The 27,939-nt window shown below is 32.7% G+C and overlaps 2 protein-coding genes across 5 annotated transcripts; one reads left to right on the top strand and one right to left on the bottom strand.

Moving 5' to 3' along the window:
- Positions 1-833: 833 nt before the first annotated feature.
- On the bottom strand, positions 834-17,815 carry LOC111419754 (carnitine O-palmitoyltransferase whd). 4 transcript variants are annotated; one of them, XM_071194700.1, is made up of 13 exons: positions 17,576-17,815; positions 11,609-11,790; positions 7,987-8,123; positions 7,659-7,932; positions 7,088-7,608; positions 6,826-7,030; positions 6,663-6,770; positions 2,912-2,937; positions 2,729-2,794; positions 2,424-2,486; positions 1,735-2,167; positions 1,371-1,682; positions 834-1,316 (listed from the first exon to the last, which is right to left on the bottom strand). In XM_071194700.1, exons 2-13 carry the CDS (start codon positions 11,747-11,749, stop codon positions 1,224-1,226), a joined length of 2,379 nt encoding a protein of 792 aa, XP_071050801.1. In that variant the 5' UTR covers positions 11,750-11,790; positions 17,576-17,815; the 3' UTR covers positions 834-1,223. The 4 variants fall into 4 exon arrangements, with proteins under 4 accessions (XP_071050801.1, XP_022908384.2, XP_022908386.2 ...); XM_023052616.2 differs by lacking the exon at positions 2,424-2,486; XM_023052618.2 differs by lacking the exon at positions 2,729-2,794.
- Positions 17,816-22,270: 4,455 nt separating this feature from the next.
- LOC111419752 (uncharacterized) lies at positions 22,271-23,114 on the top strand. Its single transcript, XM_071195194.1, has 3 exons — positions 22,271-22,383; positions 22,425-22,446; positions 22,512-23,114. The coding sequence occupies exons 1-3, from the start codon at positions 22,271-22,273 to the stop codon at positions 23,112-23,114; spliced, it is 738 nt and encodes a 245-aa protein (XP_071051295.1).
- Positions 23,115-27,939: the final 4,825 nt, after the last annotated feature.

Raw genomic sequence — 27,939 nt, 5'->3', positions numbered from 1 at the left:
AGCTACTGCTGACAGGTCTAAATATTGCAAAAGAAAGATAAGATATTGTTGGAGAAAACATTAAAAAGGGCGCCAGCGCCCCCTTTTAAGCGTGCATTGAAGGTGACCATGTGAAGGAAGACGAAAGTATATTATCTGGTGAATAATATCAAAGAACTTAACTAGCAGTCTACAGCAGAAAATCTGAAGATTGAGTTGACTTGGATTCCTGGTCATGCGGGGATTATCGGAAATGAGATGGCCGATAGTCTGGCGGTAGAAGTCAATGTTAGTTACATTTTCTACGAACTAAAGAGATATAGTTTGAATTTATGGCAGCGGGATTGGGACGATAGTCGCAGATTTTATAGGCAGAGCTTTGTGGTTGATTAAGAGGGATGTCGGAGAGTAGGCATGGTATAAGCTATTGTCTTCAGAATCTAAGCATATGATATCTACAATTAATCGCCTGAGAGTGGGGGGACACGGCATGTTTCCTGCACATATGTATAGGATTGGTATGGTGGATTTTCCAAATTGCAGTTGCGAAGAATTTTGTGATCTTAATCACATTATTTTGGCTGGTTGAGAAGGGATGGTATTTTTCCTCCATATAATGTTAGTTTACTTTTGGCTATTAATGACGTTAGAGTTTTAAGAATGCTTTTTTATTTTTTGTGCAAGATTGGATTTTTTGTTTAATTGGACTACCTCATTTGAAGAGAAACTGATACAAGAAAATTTGTATTGGTGGTAAAAGGGTTATATAAACCCAGACATCAAGTTTATATCCCTGGTATTTAAGAAGAATTGATAGGTTATAATATTATTAGGTAAAAAAGAATTAAAAAAGATTATTTTTGTAGTTTCTATCAAATTTTATTAGAATCAAATCCTTTATTATTCAAACAAACAGCATAGTATTATAGAAGAAAAATTAACAAAGTCGCTCGATTAAAAAAAGGGGGTTCTAAATAATGAGAAACTATAAATTAATAACAATAATTAATATAAAATACAGAATAACATTGCATTGACTTTGCACTTGATTAAACCCTATAAAGGATGTATTAAAATATTCATTAAATGCTTTTATTCGTTATTTTTTTTTTAAAGTCCTTGTGCGGAGTTTATTATTTAAATTTATTAATGATCGGCCGATATGTACATTTTTTATTCATTCCAAATTTAAACTTAATTAAAGAACCATATACCAAATTCTTATCACCTAAATAATTAATTAATTAATTGGTTCCATTCGCTGCTTTTACGTTAAGGAAGAGCTGTTTCATATCAGATAAAGCAGTTTCGATCTTTTTCGCAAACCTGTGACAATCCTAAAAATAAAATTGGATTTAAAACGTTGCAAACGTTTTTATTTTTAAATTTACCGTTTGCGTGCTGCTTCTTTTATGAGAAATATGGAAGAAAATCATATCTTCTCCAGCTATAATGTAAGAAACTCCATATCCATCATCAGCTACAGGCCCAAATCCTCCACCAGCTGAAATACAATCAGGATATTTTTGTAAATCCATTCGGGATGTTTGTCCATGTGGTGTTTGGGATGTTGATAACCTCCACGGTTCGCTTAATACTTTTTGTAAGAAAGGAGACTCTAGTTCGAGATATTTCGATATAACGTAGAGACAAAATAGATGTCTGTCGATCCCTTTTCCACACATAGCATCTTGATACGCCGACTAAAAATTAAAAAATTAAATACTAATACGAAGATTTAATGTTTTAATTCACCTGGTGATTATTGCAAGCAGCCCATAACAACCTCACTCTTTCATCATTCGAACAATTCTTATCCTCCATAGCTTTAACCCACGCTGATGATTCAATGGTGCAAGGTCGAACGGTTTCAGTGCGCCCTTCCCTGAATAACCGCGTCATACTAGCCTCGTAAGTTAAACTAAATCTCCCCGCATCGCGGTAATACGCCAACTGTAAAGCCATTTGAATGTACGCATCTGGACTTACTCTACATTTCTTCATAAAACCTTTTCCATAATGATCATGGACGAATATCCTTAAATCGACGTCGTTGATTAATTTTAAAGCGTTATCAGCAGCTATATTAATTATATTTTCAGCTTCGTCTTTGATGTCCCATTGTAAACGAATTGGGGTTGGGGGTGTAATTTCACATTCACCAACTGTGTCACCATTTGAATTATATCTAAAAGGAATAAATTATTTTTTTTTTAAGTTTTATTTGGTTGTTATGAAATCGAAAGCTACGAAGCGGATAGATTTAAGCTAATAGATAGGAAAGTGTGATAACAAAAAAAGAAACTAAAATATAAATATATCCATTTCAAGCCTTTTTAGATATTGTTAAATTAGAAAATATAAAATTAATGCTTTATATGGATATATTTTTTTTTGAATTAGAAGTAAGACAAAAAGAAAAAAGCTTGTTGATGATGATTTACCGATTTTCAAGATCGTCACAGATGACGTGCTCCCACATGTGAGTCAAGACTGCGGCGTCAGCCCTTTAGGACGCGTACCGGAAAAGAAAATCGTGTTAACCTCAACCAAGAACACAAATAAACAAAAAAATTAAATAATAAAATAAAATTAAAAAAGGTTAAATCCGAAAAGAAAGTGCAAGAATAAAGTTGATAGAATGGCAGTTCTGGCGTCGAAGGCAAAACCTTTCTAAACGAGTGCTCTACTTTATGTACATGGTTATAAAAAGAAAAAATTATCGGTATTGTTGTTTTGAATGCTTTACCGAACCATTGTTGCTTCATTGGTCACCACTAATTCCCATATATGCGACATTACGGCTGCATCTCCCCTATAACACACCTAAACTTATTTTCTAGTAGCTCAAAACTGCGAGAATTTATTCTATTTTGGCAGCAATTATTAAATTAGTAAATTTAAATGAGAAAATTTGTTAATGGTGTCTTACCACGAATGTTCAGCGTTGAATCCAACCTAATAATAAGAAAGGAAAATTTAAGTAAAGATAATTAATAAATTTAAATCAGAACGTTTTACTTTGTGGATGAATATATATGAACTAGTTACTTTATAGTTGAGTTACTTTAGAATTAGATTGACTAGTTTTGGAGTAGGAGTATTTTGTGGCTTAGGGTTGGGTTAACTTGGTTTGCAGTTGGATTACTTGCTGATTAACTTGCTCTAGAATGAGTCTAGAACTAGCTTGATTTGTTTTCTGAATTGAGATTTTCTAAAGCTATAGAACCCAACCATGTTTCAAATTTGAATTACAGTGAGTTGGGTTGCCTTGATTTATGTTTGGATTGACTTACTTTGAGGTTGAGTCGATTTGCTATAGAGTTAGGTTGGATTAGATTGGCGTTGTTTGGCTTGTATAATGATTAGCTTGAATCTTAGTGGTTGAGTTACTTTAGAGTTAGATTGGCTTGTTTTTAAGTAGTAGGATTATTTTGTCGCTTAATTCCTATAGGGTTGGATTAGCTTGGTTTGGAGTTGGATTACTTTCTGGTTAACTTGCTCTTGAGCTAGCTTGATTTGCTTTCTGAACTGCGATTTTCTAAAGAAATCCAACCCAACCATGTGTCAAATTTGAATTACAATAAGTTGGGTTGCCTTGATTTATGATTGGATTAACTTACTTTGAGATTGAGTCGATTTGCTATACAGTTAGGTTGGATTAGTTTTGCGTTGATTGCTTTGTATGATTGTTAGCTTGCCTCTTAGTTGAATTACTTTGTGGTTAAGTTACTTTAGAGTTAGATTGGCTTGTTTGGAAGTAGGATTAATTTATGGCTTAGTTCCTATAGGGTTGGGCTAGCTTGGTTTGGAGTTGGATTACTTTCTGGTTAGCTTGCTCTAGAACTAGCTTGATTTGGTTTCTGAATTGGAATTTTTTAAAGCAATCCAACCCAACCATGTGTCAAATTTGAATTACAATGAGTTGGGTTGCCTTGATTTATGATTGGATAGACTTACTTTGAGATTGAGTCGATTTGCTATACAGTTAGGTTGGATTAGTTTGGCGTTGATTGCTTTGTATGATGGTTAGCTTGCCTCTTAGTTGAATTACTTTGTGGTTGAGTTACTTCAGAGTTAGATTGACTTGTTTGGAAGTAGGATTAATTTATGGCTTAGTTCCTATAGGGTTGGGCTAGCTTAGTTTGGAGTTGGATTACTTTCTGGTTAACTAACTCTAGAACTAGCTTGATTTGCTTTCTGAATTGGGATTTTTTAAAGCAATCCAACCCAACCATGTGTCAAATTTGAATTATAATAAGTTGGGTTGCCTGATTTATATTTGGATTGACTTATTTTGAGGTTGAGCCGATTTGCTATAGAGTTAGGTTGGATTAGTTTGGCGTTGTTTGGCTTGTATGATGATTAGCTTGAATCTTAGTTGAATTCCTTTGTGGTTGAGTTACTTTAGAGTTAGATTGGCTTGTTTTTAAGTAGTAGGATTATTTTGTCGCTTAATACCTATAGGGTTGGATTAGCTTGGTTTGGAGTTGGATTACTTTCTGGTTAACTTGCTCTTGAGCTAGCTTGATTTGCTTTCTGAACTGCGATTTTCTAAAGAAATCCAACCCAACCATGTGTCAAATTTGAATTACAATGAGTTGGGTTGCCTTGTTTTATGATTGGATTGACTTGCTTTGAGATTGAGTCGATTTACTATACAGTTAGGTTGGATTAGTTTCGCGTTGATTGCTTTGTATGATTGTTAGCTTGCCTCTTAGTTGAATTACTTTGTGGTTAAGTTACTTTAGAGTTAGATTGCTTGTTTGGAAGTAGGATTAATTTATGGCTTAGTTCCTATAGGGTTGGGCTAGCTTGGTTTGGAGTTGGATTACTTTCTGGTTAACTTGCTCTAGAACTAGCTTGATTTCCTTTCTGAATTGGGATTTTTTAAAGCAATCCAACCCAACCATGTGTCAAATTTAAATTACAATGAGTTGGGTTGCCTTGATTTATGATTGGATTGACTTACTTTGAGATTGAGTCGATTTGCTATACAGTTAGGTTGGATTAGTTTGGCGTTGATTGCTTTGTACGATTGTTAGCTTGCCTCTTAGTTGAATTACTTTATGGTTAAGTTACTTTAGAGTTAGATTGCTTGTTTGGAAGTAGGATTAATTTATGGCTTAGTTCCTATAGGGTTGGGCTAGCTTGGTTTGGAGTTGGATTACTTTCTGGTTAGCTTGCTCTAGAACTAGCTTGATTTGGTTTCTGAATTGGAATTTTCTAAAGCAATCCAACCCAACCATGTGTCAAATTTGAATTACAATGAGTTGGGTTGTCTTGATCTATGTTAGGATTGACTTACTTTGAGGTTGAATCGATTTGCTTTAGAGTTAGGTTGGATTGGTTTGTCATTGTTTGGCTTGTATAATAATTAGCTGGCCTCTTAGTTGAATTCCTTTGTGGTTGAGTTAGTTTAGAGTTAAATTGGTTATTTTGAATTAAGATTATTTTATAGCTTAGTTCCTATAGAGTTGGATTAGCTTGGTTTGGAGTTGGATTACTTTCTGGTTAACGTTCTCTAGAACTAGTTTGATTTGCTTTCTGATTGGGCTGTTTCTAAAGCAATCCAACCCAACCATGTGTCAAATTTGAATTACAATGAGTTGGGTTGCCTTGATTTATGTTTGGATTGACTTACTTTGAGGTTGGGTTGGTTTGGCGTTGTTTGGCTTGTATGATGGTTAGCTTGCCTTTTACTTGAATTTCTTTGAGTTACTTTAGAGTTAGATTGGCTTGTGTTGGAGTTGAATTATTTTCTGACTTCAGATTAGGTATTATTTTGGTTTAATTTGGGTGGCTTGGTGAGGTGTTGTGATGTCTTGTTGTGCGATTTAGTTGATTTTCTTTGGAGATAGTGACAAAAGGTTAATGTTTAACTCCATTAATGTCATCTTCTTAAGATTTTGCGGCATAAACCTCCGTTTAAATGTTTTGTAGAACTTTTTGATAAATCATTTATTAAACTGACGATAACAAGAAATAATGTATGAGTCTCAAAATAATATTTATAGCTATACAATGCAGGTTCAACCCAATCCAAACAATACAAGAAGAATTAGGAATCAAGAAGTAATAAAAAAGAAGAAAATTAGTAAGGCATTGACATAAGTGACATAAACAATAAAACTTGGAGTACTAATAATATCAGGAGGATATGTTCCAGCTATCTCCTGATAAAATGAAAGCTATTCTCCTACTACATAATGCACCTGCCTATCTCAGCACTAATAATTAAGTGCCATTTTGCTCCTTAAACCAATAGATCAAGGATAATTAGTGAATAATATTATTAATGTTTTGCATTAGTATTTGTCAAAATCAATTTATCTAGTTGATGTACAACTTGAAAACTAAATGGGATCAACATTTAGATGTTTGCCTCAAATTGTTATCATTTTTGTTATAGTATATGTTGTGGATATTATGCCAATGATTTTTACAGCATGAATTTTTACAGCATTAATAATCAGCCTGGTAAAAGCATTATTAGAATATTTATAAAGACCCACGTAATATATGCAGGATTTGGTAGCCCATATACATTTAAACAGCTTGCAAACCATACGTTCATATATGAAGGAACACAATAAGATTTTAATTTGATCAAAACATCCAAAGATATTCGTCCACAAAGTAAAGATATATACAGATGTTAAAAAACAAAATTTAAGATTTACCTTTCCATTGTTTCCAATGCATAAAGTAAATGATTTATCAAACCATCTATCATACCCTTTACCATGCAACAAAATTTTTCCATATTCATCCAATTTGGAGGGATTTTTCTGGAAATAAAAATTACAATTAAAAAAAATTAATAAATAAAATAATCCAAAATACCTTATCATAAACATAAGGCACATCATCCAAAGTCACCACAAAAGCAGCTTTCTCAATAAGATCCAAAGATATCTTGTTGACACCTTTATTAAATAAACTACGTCTAACTTGCGCCCAATGTGTCCTCTCCCCCGCTGTTAAAGCAGCCAATTTTTCTTCGCCTTTTTGTGGGAGGGAGGTATCATCAAGAACTTGTTGAATTTGTCTACAAATTAATTATACATATAATTATTTAATTAATTAATTAACAAAATCATATTACGTTTGAATTTCTCTTGGTTTTAAAATTCGTCCTTTATAAATAATAACTTTAAAATATCTTCCTTTATGATAAACAACGATATGATTTGAATCGGACCAATGTTGAATTTTATCGCTTTCGATTCCCGGAATTCTGGTTGTATTAAAAATCCTTTCGTATTGCCACGAACAAAGTGGGACGCATTTGTGGATTAGAATTGGTTCAAGTTCTTGTCGTTCAACTAGGCGTCGATAAATAAGGCACGAGTGAATTGTAGATGCGGCACGCGCCGCCGGTTTCGTTGTCGGCTGTAATTTAATCGCATCGACACCGTAAAAATTCGAACTGATCATTAAAGGCGATCTACTACGTAAATAAACGTATTCTTCCCACCAATCGGATACGTAGTTACTAGAGAACCAAGATTTTAATATGAGATAACGTTGGAGTTTTACTGCTATACCAGATTCAAATTCTGCGGCTAATTTAACCATTTTTTCGTAGTTTTCATCGTCTAATAATGGACGAGCTGATCTTAAATACTAAAAAATAAGGATGTATTTAAAAATTAATTAAGAAAATTATAACTAACTCTTTGCATTGTATCATGAACGGAAGGTAAAGGTAACTTGGGCAGTGATCCTTGCAGACTGTAAAGTTTAGGGTTCTTTCCGCTCAATAAATGAACGGCTAATAACCACAATTTGGATTTGTTGCTCATTTTTGAGCCTTTCCCCCGGGCTTCGTACATCCATCCCTTGTACATGAGAAGTAATTTCAGAGTATATCTAACGGTGTAAATAACGGTTAACCACATTAATCCCGCTACAATTGCGCTACCTATTATTTGCCACTTTGTACTGGTTCTAAAAAAATTTACCAAATTATTAATTAAATATAATTGGGAAATTGATTCATACCCAGGAAGAAAAGGCATTATTTTGGCCACTAAATCATAAGGCACTTTAAAACCTGAAAAGTGGATTGCGACCACCACTGACATGGTTAACCATAGCGTCCATAAATGAGCTGGATATACTCCATTGTGAATGCTATTCTGTAAAAATCAATGAAAATTAATCATAATATAAAAGTTGTTTGGCAAATTGTTTAGTTTATATCATACTTTACTCGTATGAGAGTAATTTCTTAACAGGATAATGCAAAGATGCATTTAGGTGTCCTGGTCCAAGGCCAATAAGTGAAAATCACTACGTAACTTTTTTTGCTGAACACTATTTGATTGCATTTGTTGTAATGTAAGTAAAGAAAATTTGTTGAGCAATAATTTTGTAATCTGTCTTGATCAATTTGTAACCTTTGCCAATCAGAAGTGAATAAGAAAAGGTTAAATTTATCTAGTTTGGCCTGGAGTACCCCATGATGCAGCTTGTCAGAAGCTTTGCTAAAATCAACACAAATAGCATCGACTTGGCAATTTTCGTTCATGCAAGTTTGAATGTAATTTGTGCAGGATACCAGAGCAGTCTCTAGAGATCGGCCACGAAGAAAGCCATCTTGTTGTTTATAAAATTTTGATAAACGATTTTTTCAAAAACTTTACATAATATCGAAAAAATGGAAATAGGGTGATAATTAGTGACAAGGTTCCTACTTCCAGGCTCATAGATAGGAAGAACATACGCTTTTTTTTACTCAACAACAAAAAAATAATATAAACTGGATTAGCTAGTTCAGGGGCACACTTGACAATCAAAATGCCTGGTAATCCGTTGGGACTGGATTCCATATTGCCATCGTCATGGGCAGGGAAGAATATTATCTTCTCCATCGTCATGGACAAGATGACGAACCTTTTGGATCCAGTCCAACTCACAATCAGGGCAAATTCCAGCAGAATAACAGAGAAGTTTGTTTGTACAGGGCCTAGTATCATCAAAAATTTATGGATTATCTAGAACCTAAATATTGTCAGTGCCATAAATTCTGCAACGTACCCGTTGGAAAAACTCCTTGCTAATGGTTCTGCCTCCTTTTACAAGTAAAACAAAAATCATATGTCAGAGATTCTACGTTTTTTGTGAATCAATCATAAATATGAAGTTAGATCCTCAAGATATCTTTGTAAGTTTCGATGTAGAACCACCATATATGATATAATCAATATGAGCAGAAAATGCAACAAGCCTTTTTGAAAAATCGCTTTTAGTTTTTGAGAAATAAATTTTTGAAATAAACAATTTTTTCGAATTTTGCAATTTTCGCCGATTAAGTTTTAAAAATTCGTATAAAATCCACTTCTTGGACTATGAGTATGAAAATTTCCCAAAGTGTTAATAAAAGTGTCCTCTTTCCAATGAACCTACCCGTTTTGAAAAATAACTTTTAGTTTTTGAGAAAACAATATTTGAAGTATTGATAAAATTTTCGATGTTGCAATTTTCATCGAAAATTTTCAAAAATCGGTATAAAATTAATTTCTTGAAGGATCCTTTGGAAATATCACCAATTATTAATTAAAGTGTCCTCTTTTAAATGCAACAAACCTTTTTGAAAAATCGTTTTTAGTTTTTGAGAAATAAATTTTTGAAATGATCAACAATTTTTTCGAATTTTGCCATTTTCACCGATTAAGTTTTAAAAATTCGTATAAAATCCATTTCTTGAAATATGAGTATGAAAATTTCCCAAAGTGTTAATAAAAGAGTCCCCTTTCCAACGAACCAACCCGTTTTGAACAATAACTTTTAGTTTTTGAGAAAACAATATTTGAAGTTTTGATAAAATTTTCGATATTGCAATTTTCATCGATAATTTTCAAAATTCGCTATAAAATTAATTTTTTGAAGAATCCTTGTGGAAATATCACCAATTATTAATTAAATTATCCTCTTTTTAATGCAACAAACCGTTTTGAAAAATCGCTTTTAGTTTTTGAGAAATAAATTTTTGAAATAATCAACAATTTTTTCGAATTTTGCAATTTTCACCGATTAAGTTTTAAAAATTCGTATAAAATCCATTTCTTGAAATATGAGTATGAAAATGTCCCAAAGTGTTAATAAAAGAGTCCCCTTTCCAATGAACCAACCCGTTTTGAACAATAACTTTTAGTTTTTGAGAAAACAATATTTGAAGTTTTGCTAAAATTTTCGATATTGCAATTTTCATCGATAATTTTCAAAATTCGCTATAAAATTAATTTTTTGAAGAATCCTTGCGGAAATATCACCAATTGTTAATTAAGGTATCTTCTTTTTAATGCAAAAAGCCGTTTTGAGAAATCACTTTCAGTTCTTGAGAAAAAAAATTTTTTTAAAATCGACAATTTTTTCGAATTTTGCAATTTTCGCAGATTAAGTTTTAAAAATTCGTATAAAATCGATTTCTTGGAATGTTGGTATGAAAATTTTCCAAAGTGTTAATAAAAGTGTCCTCTTTCCAATGAACCAACCCGTTTTGAAAAATAACTTTTAGTTTTTGAGAAAACAATATTTGAAGTTTTGATAAAATTTTCGATGTTGCAATTTTCATCGATAATTTTCAAAATTCGGTATAAAATTAATTTCTTGAAGAATCCTTGTGGAAATATCACCAATTATTAATAAAAGTATCCTCTTTTCAATGCAACAAGCCGTTTTGAAAAATCGCTTTTAGTTTTTGAGAAATAAATTTTTGAAATGATCAATAATTTTTTCGAATTTTGCCATTTTCACCGATTAAGTTTTAAAAATTCGTATAAAATCCATTTCTTGAAATATGAGTATGAAAATTTCCCAAAGTGTTAATAAAAGAGTCTCCTTTCCAATGAACCAACCCGTTTTGAAAAATAACTTTTAGTTTTTGAGAAAACAATATTTGAAGTTTTGATAAAATTTTCAATGTTGCAATTTTCATCGATAATTTTAAAAATTCGCTATAAAATTAATTTCTTGAAGGGTCCTTGTGGAAATATCAACAATTATTAATTAAATTGTCCTCTTTTTAATGCAAAAAGCCGTTTTGAAAAATAACTTTTAGTTTTTGAGAAAGCAATATTTGAAAAAAGCCATGTTGTTCAAGGATTAAGGATGATTTGACATTAAACATAGATAAGACGTTCAAAGACTTTTGAGGCTATAGTTATAGTCTATAGTTGGCGATTAAATTTCTTGCGCCACCTTTATAAATGGGGAGTATCATTCGGTTTCGTTACGTAGATGACAACTTTGTGATCTGGCAGCATGGAAAAGGACCAGAAATTCGTAGACCACTTGAACTCGTAACATTTCATGATCGATCAAATTTATCATGGAAACGGAAGTTGCTAAACAGTTATTTTTCCGTGGATGATTTGGTCACTAGGAAGACAAAACTAGAAACATTCAGGTTTAGCCATGCGTCTAAAGATTCAAAAACCTGAATGTTCTAGTTTTAGTTATTATTCAAAGTCAGGTGGTTGTATATTTTTATTGAACTAAAAGTCGAATTAACACTAGACCTAGAACTACAAACATTCGGATTGAACCAGAATGTATCTGATTCGGTGATAATGGCCAGGAAAAATTAATTGAACACTAAATCAAAAAAAATTTTACTTACCATAAATCGAGCAACTCTCTTCTTCCATGATCTAATTCCTGATTGGAAGACAAGATTGAGTACCTCTCTATCAAAATTAACATCCCATCCCTCGTGGGTGATGGCAAAAGAAAAAGCAACGGCTTGATGAGCTTCCGCCATGGTTTCTCTTTAGTTATAATTTCTTCTAGCTTCGCCCGCCTCTAATAAAAAAATTTCAAAAATGAATTTACCCGAAATAATCTACCTGTATTTATATTATGTGTTTATTAATAAAACGTCTCGACAGATGCGTTATCATCGGATTACGGCCGGCGGTGCAAAGTTCCGATGGTATCGATTCGTAAAGGCAAAAATTCGAGTAAACATACGCACTACACAAGGCTGGCCCCCACGAACTCACAGACACTCCAATTTTATTGCATCAAAAACGTTATCTCGACATGTTTAATACTCGGTGTCTAACGGGTGGGCTCGCCAATTGAATCATACAAAAAAAATACACACGTATATCGATTACGCAATTTATTTATTTCATTATATAAAATTTTTATTGATAAATAAATTCCGCATTTCATAATAAAAACTGGTTTCTAATAAAACGTGGTTTCTTTTATTTTTTCATTGTGCGTATTAAGTCATTAAAACGTAATTATTATTCATGTTACTTTCGTTGAAAGTGTTTGTGAAAATGTAAAGTCATTTAGATTAAATATGTTAATTAATCAGAATAATTATTTTTAATGTGAAATTGTTTTTGTGAAAACGATTTGAAGAAAAATAGAGAAATAAACGGTTCAAAAATTGAATAATAATTTTTAACCGTTTAACCTTTGGTCTTTGAACTTGAATTATTAAAAAAATAGAAAAAAAAAAATAGAGCTGCTTTGCCGTCAAAAGGAATATTTTCATTTTTGTTTCTGATACGACAAAAATGTTGTTTATACATTAAAAAAAATTGGTTGACGTAAGTGTTATATTATCTCGGAGACAAAATTGTTTTCGTCGATACATTTCTTGATTATTACACAAATATCATAAGTAAATAACATTATAATCAATGTGATAATTTGAAATTTTATTCGGTATCCGGTTTATGTATCAATAACGTTTTTGATTTTAAACATTATGTTCAGATATCATATCATAATATCAGGTGTCAAAATATTTTTAGGGAAGTAGAGTTGCAGAGTGTTGCGAAATTGTTGCCAAATGATAAATAAATTATGTATACTTAATACTTAATTAGTTGAGTGGATTCCTTAATAAGTGGGTTGGATTCCTTTATGCAGTTGAGACCAAAAGATTATGTTACTATTCCATGTGATTCATAAAAAAACTAAATGTTGACTTGCTACTCAACTATTGGAAATACTTGCTACCATGACTTTAAAACTCAAGGTCATCATTAAAATTGATGTCGCTTACGGCTGATGCAGTGCAATCTTAACCGCAACTTTAATACCTCAAGGTCATACGTAAAGCCAAGATGTTAACAATGTCTTAATTAAAATCACTCAATATTTAGTAAAATTATAATAAATATTTGTATACAGCTCAGCCATAACTGTTATTTATAATGCAATCTTAACGCCGAGTTATTCTTGAATTGCTAAGAATACTTGCAACAGGGATATTAAAATCTCAAGGTCATAAAACCCAAATTGCTTGCTACCAAGGTATACCAATGTCTAAATTCAAAGATTTAGATCAATGTTTAGTATAATTACAAAAAGAATATGTATATACCTCAGCCATAAGTATTACATTAATGTACCAAGGCGGGAGTAGTTGCAGCTACAATTTTAAAATTCAAGGTCATCATTAAAATAGGTAGCTTGCGGCCGACGTAGTGCACTCTCAACGTAAATTTAATAATGGACCGCTGGATTATTTATAACTATGACATTAAAACCTCAAGATACTAAACTTACTGCTTAACTACTGGGAATACTTGAGATTTTAAAGTCGTATAAAATCTGCTTACTCTTAAAGCACAACCATATCTTAAGGTGCTGTTATTTTGGTGAACCAAATACTACCACGAGCTTTTTACTACTTATTTACTCATATTTTACAAACACTTTCCAATTTTTGCAGCTCAAAATCTGGAGTACACGGCAACTTAACCACTCATTTTCAAAAAATAGTGTTTTGCGATAAGTGAGGCCGGTTTCGGTCGAGGCCATATTAAAACTGAAAGATTCCGGCATACACATGAATACTTCATGTAGTTTTCAAAAAAACGGAGTGTATGCTACAGCCGTAAATTTTAGCAGCAACAATCCGAGATTGCGTGTTGCTGAAGCAGTCTCAAGGTCAAGATTAAAGGGCAAGTCGCTTATGGTCGAGGCAACGCATTAATTAATTAATGTGAAAGATCTCGTCATGTACGTTATTTCATGCGTTCTCAAAAACATGATACCATGGTCATGACTATACCGGTGTCCCATTATAGCCTAAACGGGACACCTAATAAATGCCTTCCATAAATCTCGAAGCATTTATTTAACCTAGTTTCAACGAAAAAAAATGCTGTTTAAGCCTCAGCCCTGTACACGTTACTAATGGCATTTAGTATTTTGTTATTAATTGGTTTTTCTTGAAAAGTCAGTTCGTTTAGTCTACCCCATACATAAAGAGGTGAAAGCAATGTGGGTTTTGCTCGAACCAAGAATGCATATTATGCAAGTTTACATCAGCTTGTTGAAAGATGCTTCATGCATCCATAGCATTTGTGATAAAAAGTTTGAATTTGCCCGACTCATATTTAAAAGTTAATGATAATAGTTTAGTCTGTTATCATAATCGGTATCTGTTAAGGCCTGATAAAACAATATGGTGGAGATACATATTATTCTCTTGAGGAATCTTATGGACAATTGTTTTCGGGGTTCCCAGATAATGTGGGATCTCATTGCGAACCAATGTGATTTACGAATTTATAGAGATGTCTGAATGGGCTACACGTTGCCAGCTACCTGTAATCGCTACGCCAATCGCTGCAGATAAGGCCCTCTATCTTATCTGTTTTAAACCAAATGGTCTTACTGAAAATATATTTTTAAAAAGCAGAAAATGCTCTTTCAAATAAGACCAAAGATATTTAAATCGGGAGAATGGTCCAGGAGATATTAAAATATAAACATTTGAAAACGCTCCCTTATTATGATAGATATGAGAAATATCGCAAAACAAAAGCGATGCAGTATTATCTAAGCTATTAAATGATATTGTCAAAGTTATAGCTCATCGTCTAACTTTCTGAGATACCGGGAATTTTATGTTTCTCTATGGCAGTTAGCCACCTAGAAGTCGAATTACGAACTTCAAAATAATTTCCAGCTATTTCTCTTGCCCACTTTACCTATAAGGATTTTTTCCCAAACCTTTGGGCCTTACCGTTGTCGAGATACAGCCGTTCTGTTCCCTTAAAGGGACACCTGTATGTAGTTATAACAAGTCAAGGTCACTTGCGGCCGAAGCAGGGATATATCACTTCCGAATTACTCCTTGACCGCTAGGAATACTTATAGCCAAAATCTTTATGCTAACTAACAAAATAACTACTACAACAATAACGAATAATGTACGCATTTTGTACTATATTCACGAGAATATTACAAATCCACAAAAAGGGGTAAATGCAGAACACTTATTGGAGAGTATAAAGATGGTCTAACTATAATATGGCTAGAAAGACGGCAAAAACTTAAATGTAGTATTGCCAAATTACAGATACGTTATAGTATATATTTTTAGCAAAATGCACTTCTGATCTACATAGTTTTCGTAACATTTCGATGCCTAACAGATAATCATTTAAATATAGTCAACTATCCAGTTGAAACTGACAGACTATTTCAAACAGAATATGTTCTTGCTTGGGATAGTACAATACTCGAAGCCAATGAGGACACATCCAAAAAATCATAGAGCGACAAAAGTCTTAAAGTGCTAAGTAAGGATATCTGATAATTAATGCATAACATAAAAAGTGAACAGGATTCAGAGAGAAGAATGTTGTAGCATGCAAAAGAAATTACATGTAGTTCGCGCAGAACAAATTAGGATTTTCTTGAAAGACGCCAGTAATTCGAGTTTTGAAAGGTAAACCTTTCCCAAAGCTCTCTACGTTTATTGTATCCTATAAAACAACATTGTATGAATAAAAAGATTGGTATTTATTGCTTCAACGCTGGCAACATCTATGCTTGAGATGAGATAGGATTTTGCATCAAAAAGCACTTAAGAAAAAATACAAAAAACTATACAGGTGTCCCACGACGTCACTGCCATAGCTTGGGAGTGCGTTGCTGGGGTGATTTGACCCAAAACGCTATCGTAACCGAGCAAAAAGCAGTTGAAATTTTAAATAAGTAGTAGTAGACCATTTAAAAAGAAACAGCTTTTTTTTGAATTAGTTGCTCAAAATGTCCACCCAGTTGCTGTATACATAGTCTAGCTCTTCTTAGAATTGAAGTGGTACCTAGCTCTTCTAACAGTCTCAGGATCAGCACGAATAGTTTCTGCGGCATCCATAATTCTAGCTACTAGTTGTTCTCTATTTTCAATATTTTCTGCATAAACTAAACTTTTCAGTCTTCTATAAAAAGTAATCTAAGGGATTAAAGTCTGGTGACTTTGCTGGCCAAGGAACTGCGGAACAATAAATAACAAATTATCATTTACGGCCACCTGGACTTTTTAATAATAACAAAATCAACAGGTTATGATAGCGTTTTGGGACATTTTTGACTTGAAATCACCCAAGCTATTGCAGTTACGCTGTGGGACACTCTGTATATATAATTTTATTTGCTGACTTATGCACTGGACTAAATAGAAACACGAAATGACTTGTACTCTGCCAAAATTTGCTAAAATTTCTAACTGTAGAAAAAATCGATTTGGAAAAAAGCTATGATGCTCACTTTGGTAGTGAGCAAAAAGTAGCAACAAGAGTTATACTGTCTAGAAATGAGTTTCTAGACACTGGCAAAACTTTACAAAACTCTGCAACTAACAGAAATCGGATTATTATCATTTTATCCTGCAAGTTTCAGAGGTAAAAAAGATCTGCACAAAGTAGTAACAAAATAATTTCATTTAAATTTAGAGAAATATCCAAGTACTTTTTATCAACATTGACTCTAACTTTAAAACCTGCAAGATATTATTTTGTGAGAGTTTCTAATTAAAATCTATATCTAAAGTGCATATGACCAAGTAAAGGAAGTGCAAATAAGATAACACATAACAGAGGCCACACGTGCGCAAATTAAATTGCGCACATTCTCTAGTTTTTCGTTTAAATGCACTAAAAAAACAACTTATTAACAATATATCCAACGTTTAGACACATTTTATAATATCAGATAATTATCCGCAACAATCTATAATCAAAAGTGATTAGATAATATCGCATTTGTAGTAAGTGTTTATTTTGCATTCCAATACCACAATTATTTATTTTTTCGTTATTTCAATAAGTTTATTATTAATGATTATAAAAGAGTTAATATTTTTCTTTTTAATTGAATCAAAAAGAAATAAATTTAATTATCACTAAGTAAACATAAAGGCTTATAAACACAGCGGTAGGAGGTGTGCGTTGTATTAAAATGATCGGGGGGCAAAGTCCAAACGGACAGTTCAAAGTTTTCTGTTTGTTGACGGCAAATAAAAAAAAAATTCGTCTCGGAAAGTAGGGCATAGAAAACGTGCAAGTTCCGCTTTGAAATCACAAAAGTGCACTATAATCGTTTCGATCAAAATTCGACTTATCATTAAATAAATAAACTCAACAGTTTTTTTCTTGAAATAAATTTATCGTTCATACAAGAAATCTTAGAATAAAATAATAACACATTCCAACGTGGTTTGTTTACATAAAAATAAATACCGTTTCTAATTAGTTGCATTCGGCTTTAATTAGAACAACAATTTAAACTAATTAATTAATTAAATGAATCTTATAAAACTTACCTGTTAACTTATTTCTTGTTGCACTTCTAAAAATATACAATAAATATACAACTGACCTAAATTTAAAACTAAACTCAAGATAATCTAATAACGTATCTAAATTATTGAATTTTTATCATTTGCGAAGACCACCAAGACGAGTTACGAAATAAAACCTCTTATTTTCTTTAAAAAACGTTCAGTTTCAACTTTCGTTGCAGTTACACTCGTGCACTTCTCCACAGTTCATCAACGAGTACAAAACGTCATACTTTCTGTAACAAACGTCACATCAATCTACCACCACCACATTTCTCCATTAAAAATTAATTAAAGAAACGTAATAAAAATAAAAGTTTTTCTAGGAAATACTTTCGTATTTAAAAAATTTAACGCAATTTATTATCATTTAAAACGGAATTAATTATCGGTTAATTGATAACTATTAATTTTTTTATTATGTGTGACGCGACATCTATTATTAAATGGTTGTATTAAAATAATAATTGTTGAGTCGTATTCTATAAAAAACTGTTTTAAGAATAAATTTACTCGTAATTCAATTAAATAAGACATTAAAAATTAAAATTATTTTATTTACGTAATTTACATCAAACTAGTTATTATCGCCAAATTTGTACTAAATTATTTTGAATGTCAATATATTGAGTGTTATTTAGGCAACACAACTTACATCTAAACCCCAACTGATTCAAGGTCCGTTGAGTAAATATTATTTATACAGTGTATTTCACTTAAGAAGCAATATACAAAAATATAAAAATAAAAAAAATATTAAAATATAAAGCGAAATATTAACGGTTAAAATTTTATTATTTTTAGATTATCCAACTTGACTCGGTTACCATGGTGATTAAGATCCAAATATTGCAGGTGCTTGTCAAAATTGAAATTGAATTTAAGTATTTTTAAGGAAAAAGTCTTATTTAATTGGTTTAAAAGGCTGTATTTAACTCAAAATTGGTTTATCTAGGGATTTATAAACAAGATAAGTGGATTAAATCAAAAAAAGATATTTTTAATTTATTACTCTTAATTAGAATCGATTTAAATTAATTGCAATTAACGACTTTATTATGAATGCGACATAATCGTAAACAATTCGAAATGTTTTAAAATTAATAAAAATTAGGTTAGAATTGATAAAAAAATCGTAATAAAATTTTTTTATTTTAAGGTTATCCAAACTTGACTCGGTTACCATGGTGATTAAGATCCAAATATTACATTTTTGACAAGCAACTGTCAAAATTGACGTTCAATTTAAGTTTTTTTTAATGAAAAACACATAATTAATTGGATTTAAAGGTTGTATTTAATTCAAAATGGGTAAATGGATGAAATTATAAGCAAGGTAAGTGGATTAAATCAAAAGAAACAAATTTTTAGATCAATTCAAATGTACAAGAATTACAATTAAAACTAGAACTAACACTAGAACTAGAACTAGAAAGTTTTAAGTGTAATCTTCATAAAATAACCTTTAAAGTGAGCCCAAACTTGACGCATTTATCTCAAAAACCCAAAAAGTTCGAACTTTCAACTTTTAATGTTGTCATATTTGTCAACTTCATAAAAATTCCTTTAAAATGAGTTCAAACTCTACATATTTAACTTTAATATTAATGAAAATACAATCATTTCCGGTTTGAAACGTCAACGTCAATTTTGACATATTTGTCATTTTCATTAAAAAAACCTTTAAAATGAGTTCAAAGATGACGCACTTATCTCAAAAAACAAAAAAGTTAGAATAAAAAACGTTAAACCCGAAGTTAGCAACAATGAAGATAGCAATTTAATTATATTAAATATTAATACCAACTTTAATAAGAGACGACAGCAGAAACAAAGAAGACTTGAGATGTATGTTGAATGTGACACTGCAAGATAGGCAGACCAACACTTCTATCAGAGAAAGATGTAACATACAAGATGTAGTAAGATGGACAAAAGTAAGAAAGAAAAGGTGTAAGGAGCATGTGGAAAGAATGGATGAGAGGAGATTGGCCAGAATATGCATGTATGGACAACCGAAAGGAAAAAGACCACAAAGACGATCGCCCAAGATGGACACAGAGCTGGTTCTCCTCATTTGTGGAGTAAAGTTCAAACATGAGGTTTGACAAACAGGGATGCATCCTTAGTCGAAGGTATACAAGAAGAAGACTTTTATTACTATACTTGAACGAGATTGTAAAAAAGTAGACGTAATTTTATTATTTGAAATTATTTATTAAATCTTTAAAAATTTAGTATTAATAGAATCATACAGGTTTTATTATTTGTTTTCTGTTACAGTTAAAATGTCATTATCTGCACAATACTTCTAATGTGATGTAGAACGCTAAAAAGAAACAACTGTTGCAATTTTGAATAGGAATTGGAAATATATCTTAAAATTTGCTAGTATTAAGACTAAATCCATGATTCAGCACGAATTGAGTAATTTAAATCTTGCAATTTATTAAAAGCAACATTATAATTCTAAAAAAACTAAAAATTAAAGGTAGATTAAATTTGCTGTTATTTAATTTTTATCTTATTATGATATCTATGTTACATCTATAACTATCAATTGGGGAAATTCGATTCAAGATGCGATAAACGCATTATCTATATAGATATCTGCGCTAAATGCCTTCATGGTAAAAATTCATCTTCTCTAATCTTCAAAAGTTCATTTTTTATTCTGTTGTGACGGTTCTTAACCAATGCAAAAAAATAATATTAATCAATCGAAATTAGACACAAATCAGGACGTTGGTCACTTTTGGGATGTTCTTATATTAATGGTAAAGCCTCGGATGAAACCAACCTTACCTTAATCAGGTAAAAGTATAGAATCTGTGTTCTAAGTTCAGCTAATAAGGTCGTCGTTGCATTTCAATGTGTTTTTTAGCATGATATGGTTAATTCAAGAGTCTCGCCGGTAAGGGACATCAGCTTAAGCAGGCAAACTTTTTGGAGGCGTTGTAATTTTTTCCCTGCAGCCTCGGCAGCAAGAAACCTTGGCGTAATAAATAAATGCTGTTTTCTCTATTTTAAGTATAGGCGAGCTCGCTGGCAGCCGAAGTATTACATTGTGTTAACCAGTTTTGAATTCAAATGGGATTAATTGGTCAGTCTTGGCTGCAAGCAACCTCGGCTTAATCAGAAAACACCTTGCTTCCTGTCACAAAGTGCCTAATCTGAAAAAATTTTGCTTTCTCTGCTTCTTCTGCTTTAATGAAAATATCGAAAGTATGATGACGGTTATTTAAAGATTGATTGTGTATCAACAGAAAGTAACTGTGAAGAGAGATCACATTGCACATTGTGTATTCTTCTAAGTAAATTGAAGAGTTAGTTAGAAGTCAATCACCATGGTTGGCAAACCTCGTGATTTTTTGCCAGGAATACCAAACATTATTTTACAATTTTAAGAAGTCTCATACGATCGCTTATTCTACGGGCTGCTAAAGCTTCTCATACCGACGTGATGTTATGTTTCAATTTCAATTAACATTCTGGAAAAATATCATTTATTTAAACATATTCATAAAGTTGTTTAAGATATTTTTTTAAAAAATTAGCCGCGGTAGATATTGCAACTCATTGAGTATCCATATCTTTATAGTGTGAGCTATGTGTCAGCTATTATATAGCCTAGTTTTATACTTTGTGTCGTATATATTTACCTTCCTTATACTAACGATGGAAAGATCCTGTCTTGGCATGTTATTATGTACCTTCCCGCCTCGGAGAAAAGATCGATTGAGGTGAGAAAAGAGAATTTATGTTTTCTAGACAGTTCCTGCTTTTTTAGAATCTTGAAGAATCTCTCATAATATGTTATCTCAACATATGTTTTTCTATGGTTTTATCTTCAATAACCTGCTTAACCTGGCTTCAATAAGCATATTCTTCAAGGTTTAATGTTGATGTTGGTTTTAGCTCTACCAATAATGTTTCTTTTCTTAGCTTATTTCAGTTCTTTTTGAAGATTGTTAACACTTTATTTGGTGTACTTATAAGCGTATAGGTTTCATAATGGTTTCAGACTTATATAAAATCTTCTATTCTCTCAATCAACTTTAACATTTTTTCAATTACTTCAAAAATAACCGAACACAGTTGAGAAAACCTGGCACTACCTTGTACTTTAAGTGTAAAGTTTAAAAGAGAATGCGTAATTAACATCATAATCTAATAGATCTCGATTAAATTGATAAACGAGATTGATAACATTCATTTCGATCAATTAAATTTACTTCGTTAAAAAATGATAATAATCAGTAATTTGCATAAAGATGAAATTGAAGCATTTCAAACTCAATCTCGAGTGGGTCCTCAATCTTTTCATTCATATTTATAGATTTTGTATAACAAAGAGCTTGATGTTTTTTATAACTAAGTTAAAATCACATTCATTTTAATTTTGGATTAATTCGGAGTTTTTACTTTTTAACAACCACTAATTAACTAATAAATCACTTTTATCGGACCCCCTGTTAATACACAGGTATTAATTTATAATGGTTATCTGTTTCGTAATAGTTTTTTTTATATACATATATCTTTTATTGTGAGATTAAAATGTAGAAATGTGTTTATTCAGACTTAAAAAAATAAAATTGATTGGGTAACGTCAATTCCCATGTACGTCCAGAATACAGATAAAGTTGATCTTACTTAATTTGTTAAACCCTCGAGATGAAAGATAATGCCCCAAATTCGGTTCAAGTACAGGGTTCTTCGACTAAAAGTCGTAAATATAATTATAATAGATTAGATAATAAGACATTTCGTCAATTGAAGCCCCCTGGGTGAGTATAAAAGAGCCATTATTCTCACAAGGGGTATTCAGTTGTGGTCCAATAACTACAAAGGTAAGAAATTTTTTCAATAATCTTAAAATAATGTTTTAATTATAATTGTAATTTTATTTAAATAGATAAAAATGAAATTCTTCTTAATCTTCTTGGCCTGTTTCGGCCTTTCCTACGGCTCGCTCAGAGACGATTTACTCGAGCTCACCTCAATCATTCCCATCGATGAATGGAAAGCAGTTTCTGCACGTTTCCGTGAAGGAGACAGCGAATACGGAAGAGTTCTCGGCTACCTCCAAGGTGCAACCGGAGATTGGCAAGGTTTAGTTGAACGCGTTAGGGACAACGCTCAATGGCAAGGATTCAAAGATTGGCTTTTGGTACGTGGCGTCGATTTGCAAATCGTAGTCGATCAAGTTCACGATTTGATCAACGGCGTTGAAATTGGACCCGGTGGAGATATGGGTGGAGTTAGGGCTCTCGTCGATGAATGCCTTGAATATTTCTCTTTGGATGCCGTCGCCGCTAAATTAGATGAACTTTTGAGCGGCAGTGGCGATTTCGTTGAATTTTTCGAGAGGATTTCTAGCTCTGAATCCAGGTCCTTCTTAGAAGATTTCTTGTTTGACGATTACGAAGTCCAATATTTGGTTGAAACCCTCACCGCTTACGGAATCGATGTTCAAAGAGTTAAGGACGTCCTTTATGGTTTACTTGGTTGGGCTTAAACCTTTTGATTTAACATTTGGTTTGTAAAGTTTTTAAATTACGTAATAATAAATTGTTTATAAAATTAGTTAGATTTATGTGTTTTATTTCTTTTCTCATGAGAGCTAAACATCTCGGTATTATCACCAACACCAATATCAAACATATTGATATTCAAGCGATATTTACGGTCTTTTTGATACAGTCTTTCTAATGTCTTTATGCAACCGCTCATTCATCTCACAAAATTGTAGGGGAAAATACTATTTCAAAAGAGTTTCTTCAAAATCATCAAATATCTTAAATACAGTATCACAAAATTTTTTTGTAATACGCGATTTACGTATGATGCGTATTGCACTGTGATATTGGTTGCATACTTGCAATTATAACGTCGGGTACGATAATTAATTAACACAGTATGTAAATTTCTCCAGCATACCAGCAACAATCGACATATCATTTTTCCAAAACTTTGGCAACAGTCTGTTTGAATGAACCTGTTTAGAACAAACAAACATGTCTTCTCCTAATTTCTTTTTGCTTTCTCTCTCCCTTTCTCCGTAACATTACAACTACCACTGCGTCTTCGTTGACTTTGCAAGTTGCCTCTATTTGCTGCGGACCAACATTAGCTTTTCTAGTCGTCCACCACATCTTTGGTCTTCTCAGCGGCTGCCTTCTCTCTGAAGACTCTTCCATTACCAACTTGATGACACGTTTGTCTTCTCTCCTAACATGGCCAGCCCATCTCATTCTTTCTGACTTTATTACTTTCAGTATATCTGGCTGGTTATATAGTTCTTGCAATTCTCTATTAGCCAGTATACCCCTTCAAGAATTCTTCTTTCCTCGATTTTTAATCGGTTCTTATTTTGTTTCGTCATCGTCCTTTAAAATGTTTCATATGGATATGTCATTATAGGTCTTGTAACAAAATAATCGATTTCATTACATTTGTAATAAAACTAGTAGCGATTTACTCCCTGCATTCTGTTCTACTATCAATCTCTTGTGTTATGTTTTTGTCAGAGGAAATTGTCCATTGTCACGTTCTGCCCTATTCTGTCTCGTCGTTCTGTTCTTGTTGTAATCATATATTTTGTTGATTTATATTTGTGTATCGTTGATTCGTAAGCCAATTTCCCTTGCAACAACTACCAGTTTAATGAACGCTTCCTTGACATGGATAGTTGTATCTTCACTACATCTATGTCACTACATCTATCTATGTCATCAGCGAAAACCAGAATAATTCGAGGACCTTGATTTTTAAATAGCAGCGTTTTTGTGTTTGTCTTCTACACGACACTTTCCAAGCTAAACTAACCAAACTAACCAAGCAACTTAAAGAAAGGTGAAGAGAACGCATTTCCCTGTTTGAAACCATTATTGATTGCAAAGATACATGGTGTAGATCTCTCTACACAGGCTTTTTGAGATTTGTTAATATTTTTGGTATGCCTAGTTCTGCCATAGCTATTGTATGCCTGTTTAAAATCTACAACAAATAGCAGGGACAATGTTTCGATGTATTTTCAGCATTTCTGCATTATCTATAACCTTCCATTTGATGATCCACATACGCTGTCAGTCGTAATAACATTAGGGAAAAGACCTTGTATCTTGTATTAATAAGAGATAATAAAATAGCAACATTTTATCGCCTTTTTTTTGTGTATCGATACTATCACACTTTCTTTCCAGAGTGTTGGTATTCGCTTTTCTTTCCATATTTTCCAGATTAGCTGATAGAAAGCTAGCACTAAACTCTTTCCTCCATTTTTTAGACATTCTGCCGATGTGGTGTAGTTCCATGGAGCTTTATACTTACAATGACGAATTCAACCTGGCAAGTGAGAATCCAGAACGACTTGATACCATGTTTCCAAACGCTTTCCAGGTTGTAGCAGAGAGATGGCCTTGCACCTACACTTTTTAACCTGATTTTGGAGTATATCATAAGAAAATTCTCAGTTGATACTAAAAGGGAGAGGACATAAACATAATAGTGACAAGCATCAAAGTTTCTCCTCCATTTTTTGGACATTCTGCTGATATAGTGTCGTTTCTTGGAGTTTTGTTACTTTCTAGCTTGCAGATAGCTCATAATACTTGTTTCAGTAGAGGTTCGACCGTAAGAAATTTATCTTCACGTCTAATTTCATCTGCCTGCACATTCAGTAGCCATTTTCTAAGTCTCTATCAATTCAGCTTCACCTGTGAAGAGGTTGGTTTTTCATATTCTTTAGTTTAGTAGTTCTGTTGTTTATTCTATTTGGTTCTTACTGCTTTTTTTTTCTATTGTTCCTGGACTCTCTGTATTCGTATGTGTTTTGTTCGTTTGGATCTTGTAGCATTCTTTTTACTTCCAACAAATTATAAAGTATTGAATGTATAAAGCTGGAGTGAAAATTTTTTGTTGGTCTACAAATGTTTTGTGTAAATTATCTTCTCTCTAAGCGTTGAAAATTTTCTGGCAAGATAATTTTTCTGCACCAATGTTGATTCATAAGTTAGGTTGCTTTGGGATTCTCAATGTTATTGATGGTTGCTTTGAGATGAGTTGGGTTGGATTAACTAATTGGACTCTTTGTATTCCTATGTATTTTGTTCGTTTGGATCTTGTAGCACTTTTTTTACTTCCAACAAATTATAAAGTATTGAGTGTATAAAGCTGGAGTGAAAATTTTTTTCTGGTCTACAAATGTTTTGTGTAAATTATCTTCTCTCCAAGCGTTGAAGATTTTCTGGCAGGATAATTTTTCTGCACCAATGTTGATTCATAAGTTAGGTTGCTTTGGGATTCTCAATGTTATTGATGGTTGCTTTGAGATGAGTTGGGTTGGGATTAACTAATTGGACTCTTTGTATTCCTATGTATTTTGTTCGTTTGGATCTTGTAGCATTCTTTTTGCTTCCTACAAATTATAAAGTATTGAATGTATAAAGCCGAAGTGAAAATTTTTTGTTGGTCTACAAATGTTTTGTGTAAATTATCTTCTCTCTAAGCGTTGAAGATTTTCTTTTCCTACACCAATGTTGATTCATAAGTTAGGTTGCTTTGGGATTCTCAATGTTGTTGATGGTTGCTTTGAGATGAGTTGGGTTGGATTAACTAATTGGACTCTTTGTATTCCTATGTATTTTGTTCGTTTGGATCTTGTAGCATTCTTTTTGCTTTCAACAAATTATAAAGTATTGAATAGATAAAGCTGTAGTGAAAATTTTTTGTTGGTCTACATAAATGTTTTGTGTAAATTATCTTCTCTCCAGGCGTTGAAGATCTGTTCTGGCAGCATAATTTTTCTGCACCAATGTTGGTTCATAAGTTAGGTTGCTTTGGAATTCTTAATGTTATTGATGATTCCTTTGAGGAGGTGAGTTGGGTTGGGATAGGTAATGTTAAAACATTATTGAGAGGTATAGATCAGTTACTTTCAGGATTGGATTTCGTAAATATTAAGTTTAGGAACTTTTAGCTTCACTTATATTTTATGGAGTTTTGAAAAGTACTGATTGAGCGGGGGTTAAGTTACTAAATAATATTAAGGTTTTATTTTTGAACGAATATGCCTCTGAGTCCTGGAATGACTCAGTTACAAAGCTGCTAGACTTTGTACCCTTGTCCCAGGAATGCATGAAGAAGTACGAGACACTATCCCAAATGGCACTCTCGTTTCTAACTGCAGAGCATGAAGGCAGTAGTGGTGTTGTGTCAGAAAGGAAGCACGTCTCAGATTTACAACAAGCAGTTGATGGAGGAAGAAATGAACCCAAGAGAGCATTCATAATCGTATGGATTGGCATAAATAGGTACGATGACTCTAATAAGGAGTTTCTTAAGATTTAACTTTCTGAAAATTCTTCAGAAAATGCATGATATAATCAGATACTAATAACTCAGTTACAAAGCTGCTAGACTTTGTACCCTTGTCCCAGGAATGCATGAAGAAGTACGGGACACTATCCCAAATGGCACTCTCGTTTCTAACTGCAGAGCATGAAGGCAGTAGTGGTGTTGTGTCAGAAAGGAAGCACATCTCAGATTTACAACAAGCAGTTGATGGAGGAAGAAACGAACCCAAGAGAGCATTCATAATCGTATGGATAGGCATAGATAGGTACGATGACTCTAATAAAGAGTTTCTTAAGATATAACTTTCTGGAAATTCTTCAGCTGCTTTGGGATTCTGGATGTTATTGGTCTTTCAACTCTTATAAAATGCAACTGTCAACATTAGATATCTTTGAGAGTTGTTTCAAAATAGAAAAAAAGAATGAAAACAAATAAATTTTTGTTAAGACAAATTGTGTAAAGAAATACACAAACCGATAAAATCAGGTATCTTTACTCTACGTGTAGAGTATATAGGTTGTTGGTGCTTTTGCGGTTTGGTCGTAAAATCGGCCCTTATCGCGCACCACGCTCGCTGCGCCTGGTGAAAGAGCGCAGGGGTGCCATCTACGCGCGGCAATTATCGTTTTATGGAGGCCGGGAATCGCGAAAAATGCGCCCCTCGGCGACTGCGATCTTTAGGTCTTAATTTCGGCGACCGCGGCGTTATCTTAAACCGTAAATTAAAGAGGCCGCCCGCCTATATACCTCTCTTTCTCCGCCTTACCGCGTCTTTCCTTGTCACTCTTCTTGGTCATTCTCGAGGAATTCACCGCATCTCGATCTTATTTTCGGAAAAGCTCGAGCTTCGCAACGTATCTCGTTGCGATCTGCGATCGTAAATAGCGCCCGCTACCGCCCGGAGGGGAACTCAAATCAGAAGATAAAAATCGTTGTAAATAAAAAATTAAAAATAAAGATTTCGAAAGATCGCAGCGTTATCTATT

This window comes from Onthophagus taurus, chromosome 1 (genome assembly GCF_036711975.1).
Source record: "Onthophagus taurus isolate NC chromosome 1, IU_Otau_3.0, whole genome shotgun sequence".
Taxonomy (NCBI): domain Eukaryota; kingdom Metazoa; phylum Arthropoda; class Insecta; order Coleoptera; family Scarabaeidae; genus Onthophagus; species Onthophagus taurus.
The sequence above is the reverse complement of the archived record's forward strand: the minus strand, read 5'-3'. Positions and strand labels throughout refer to the sequence as shown.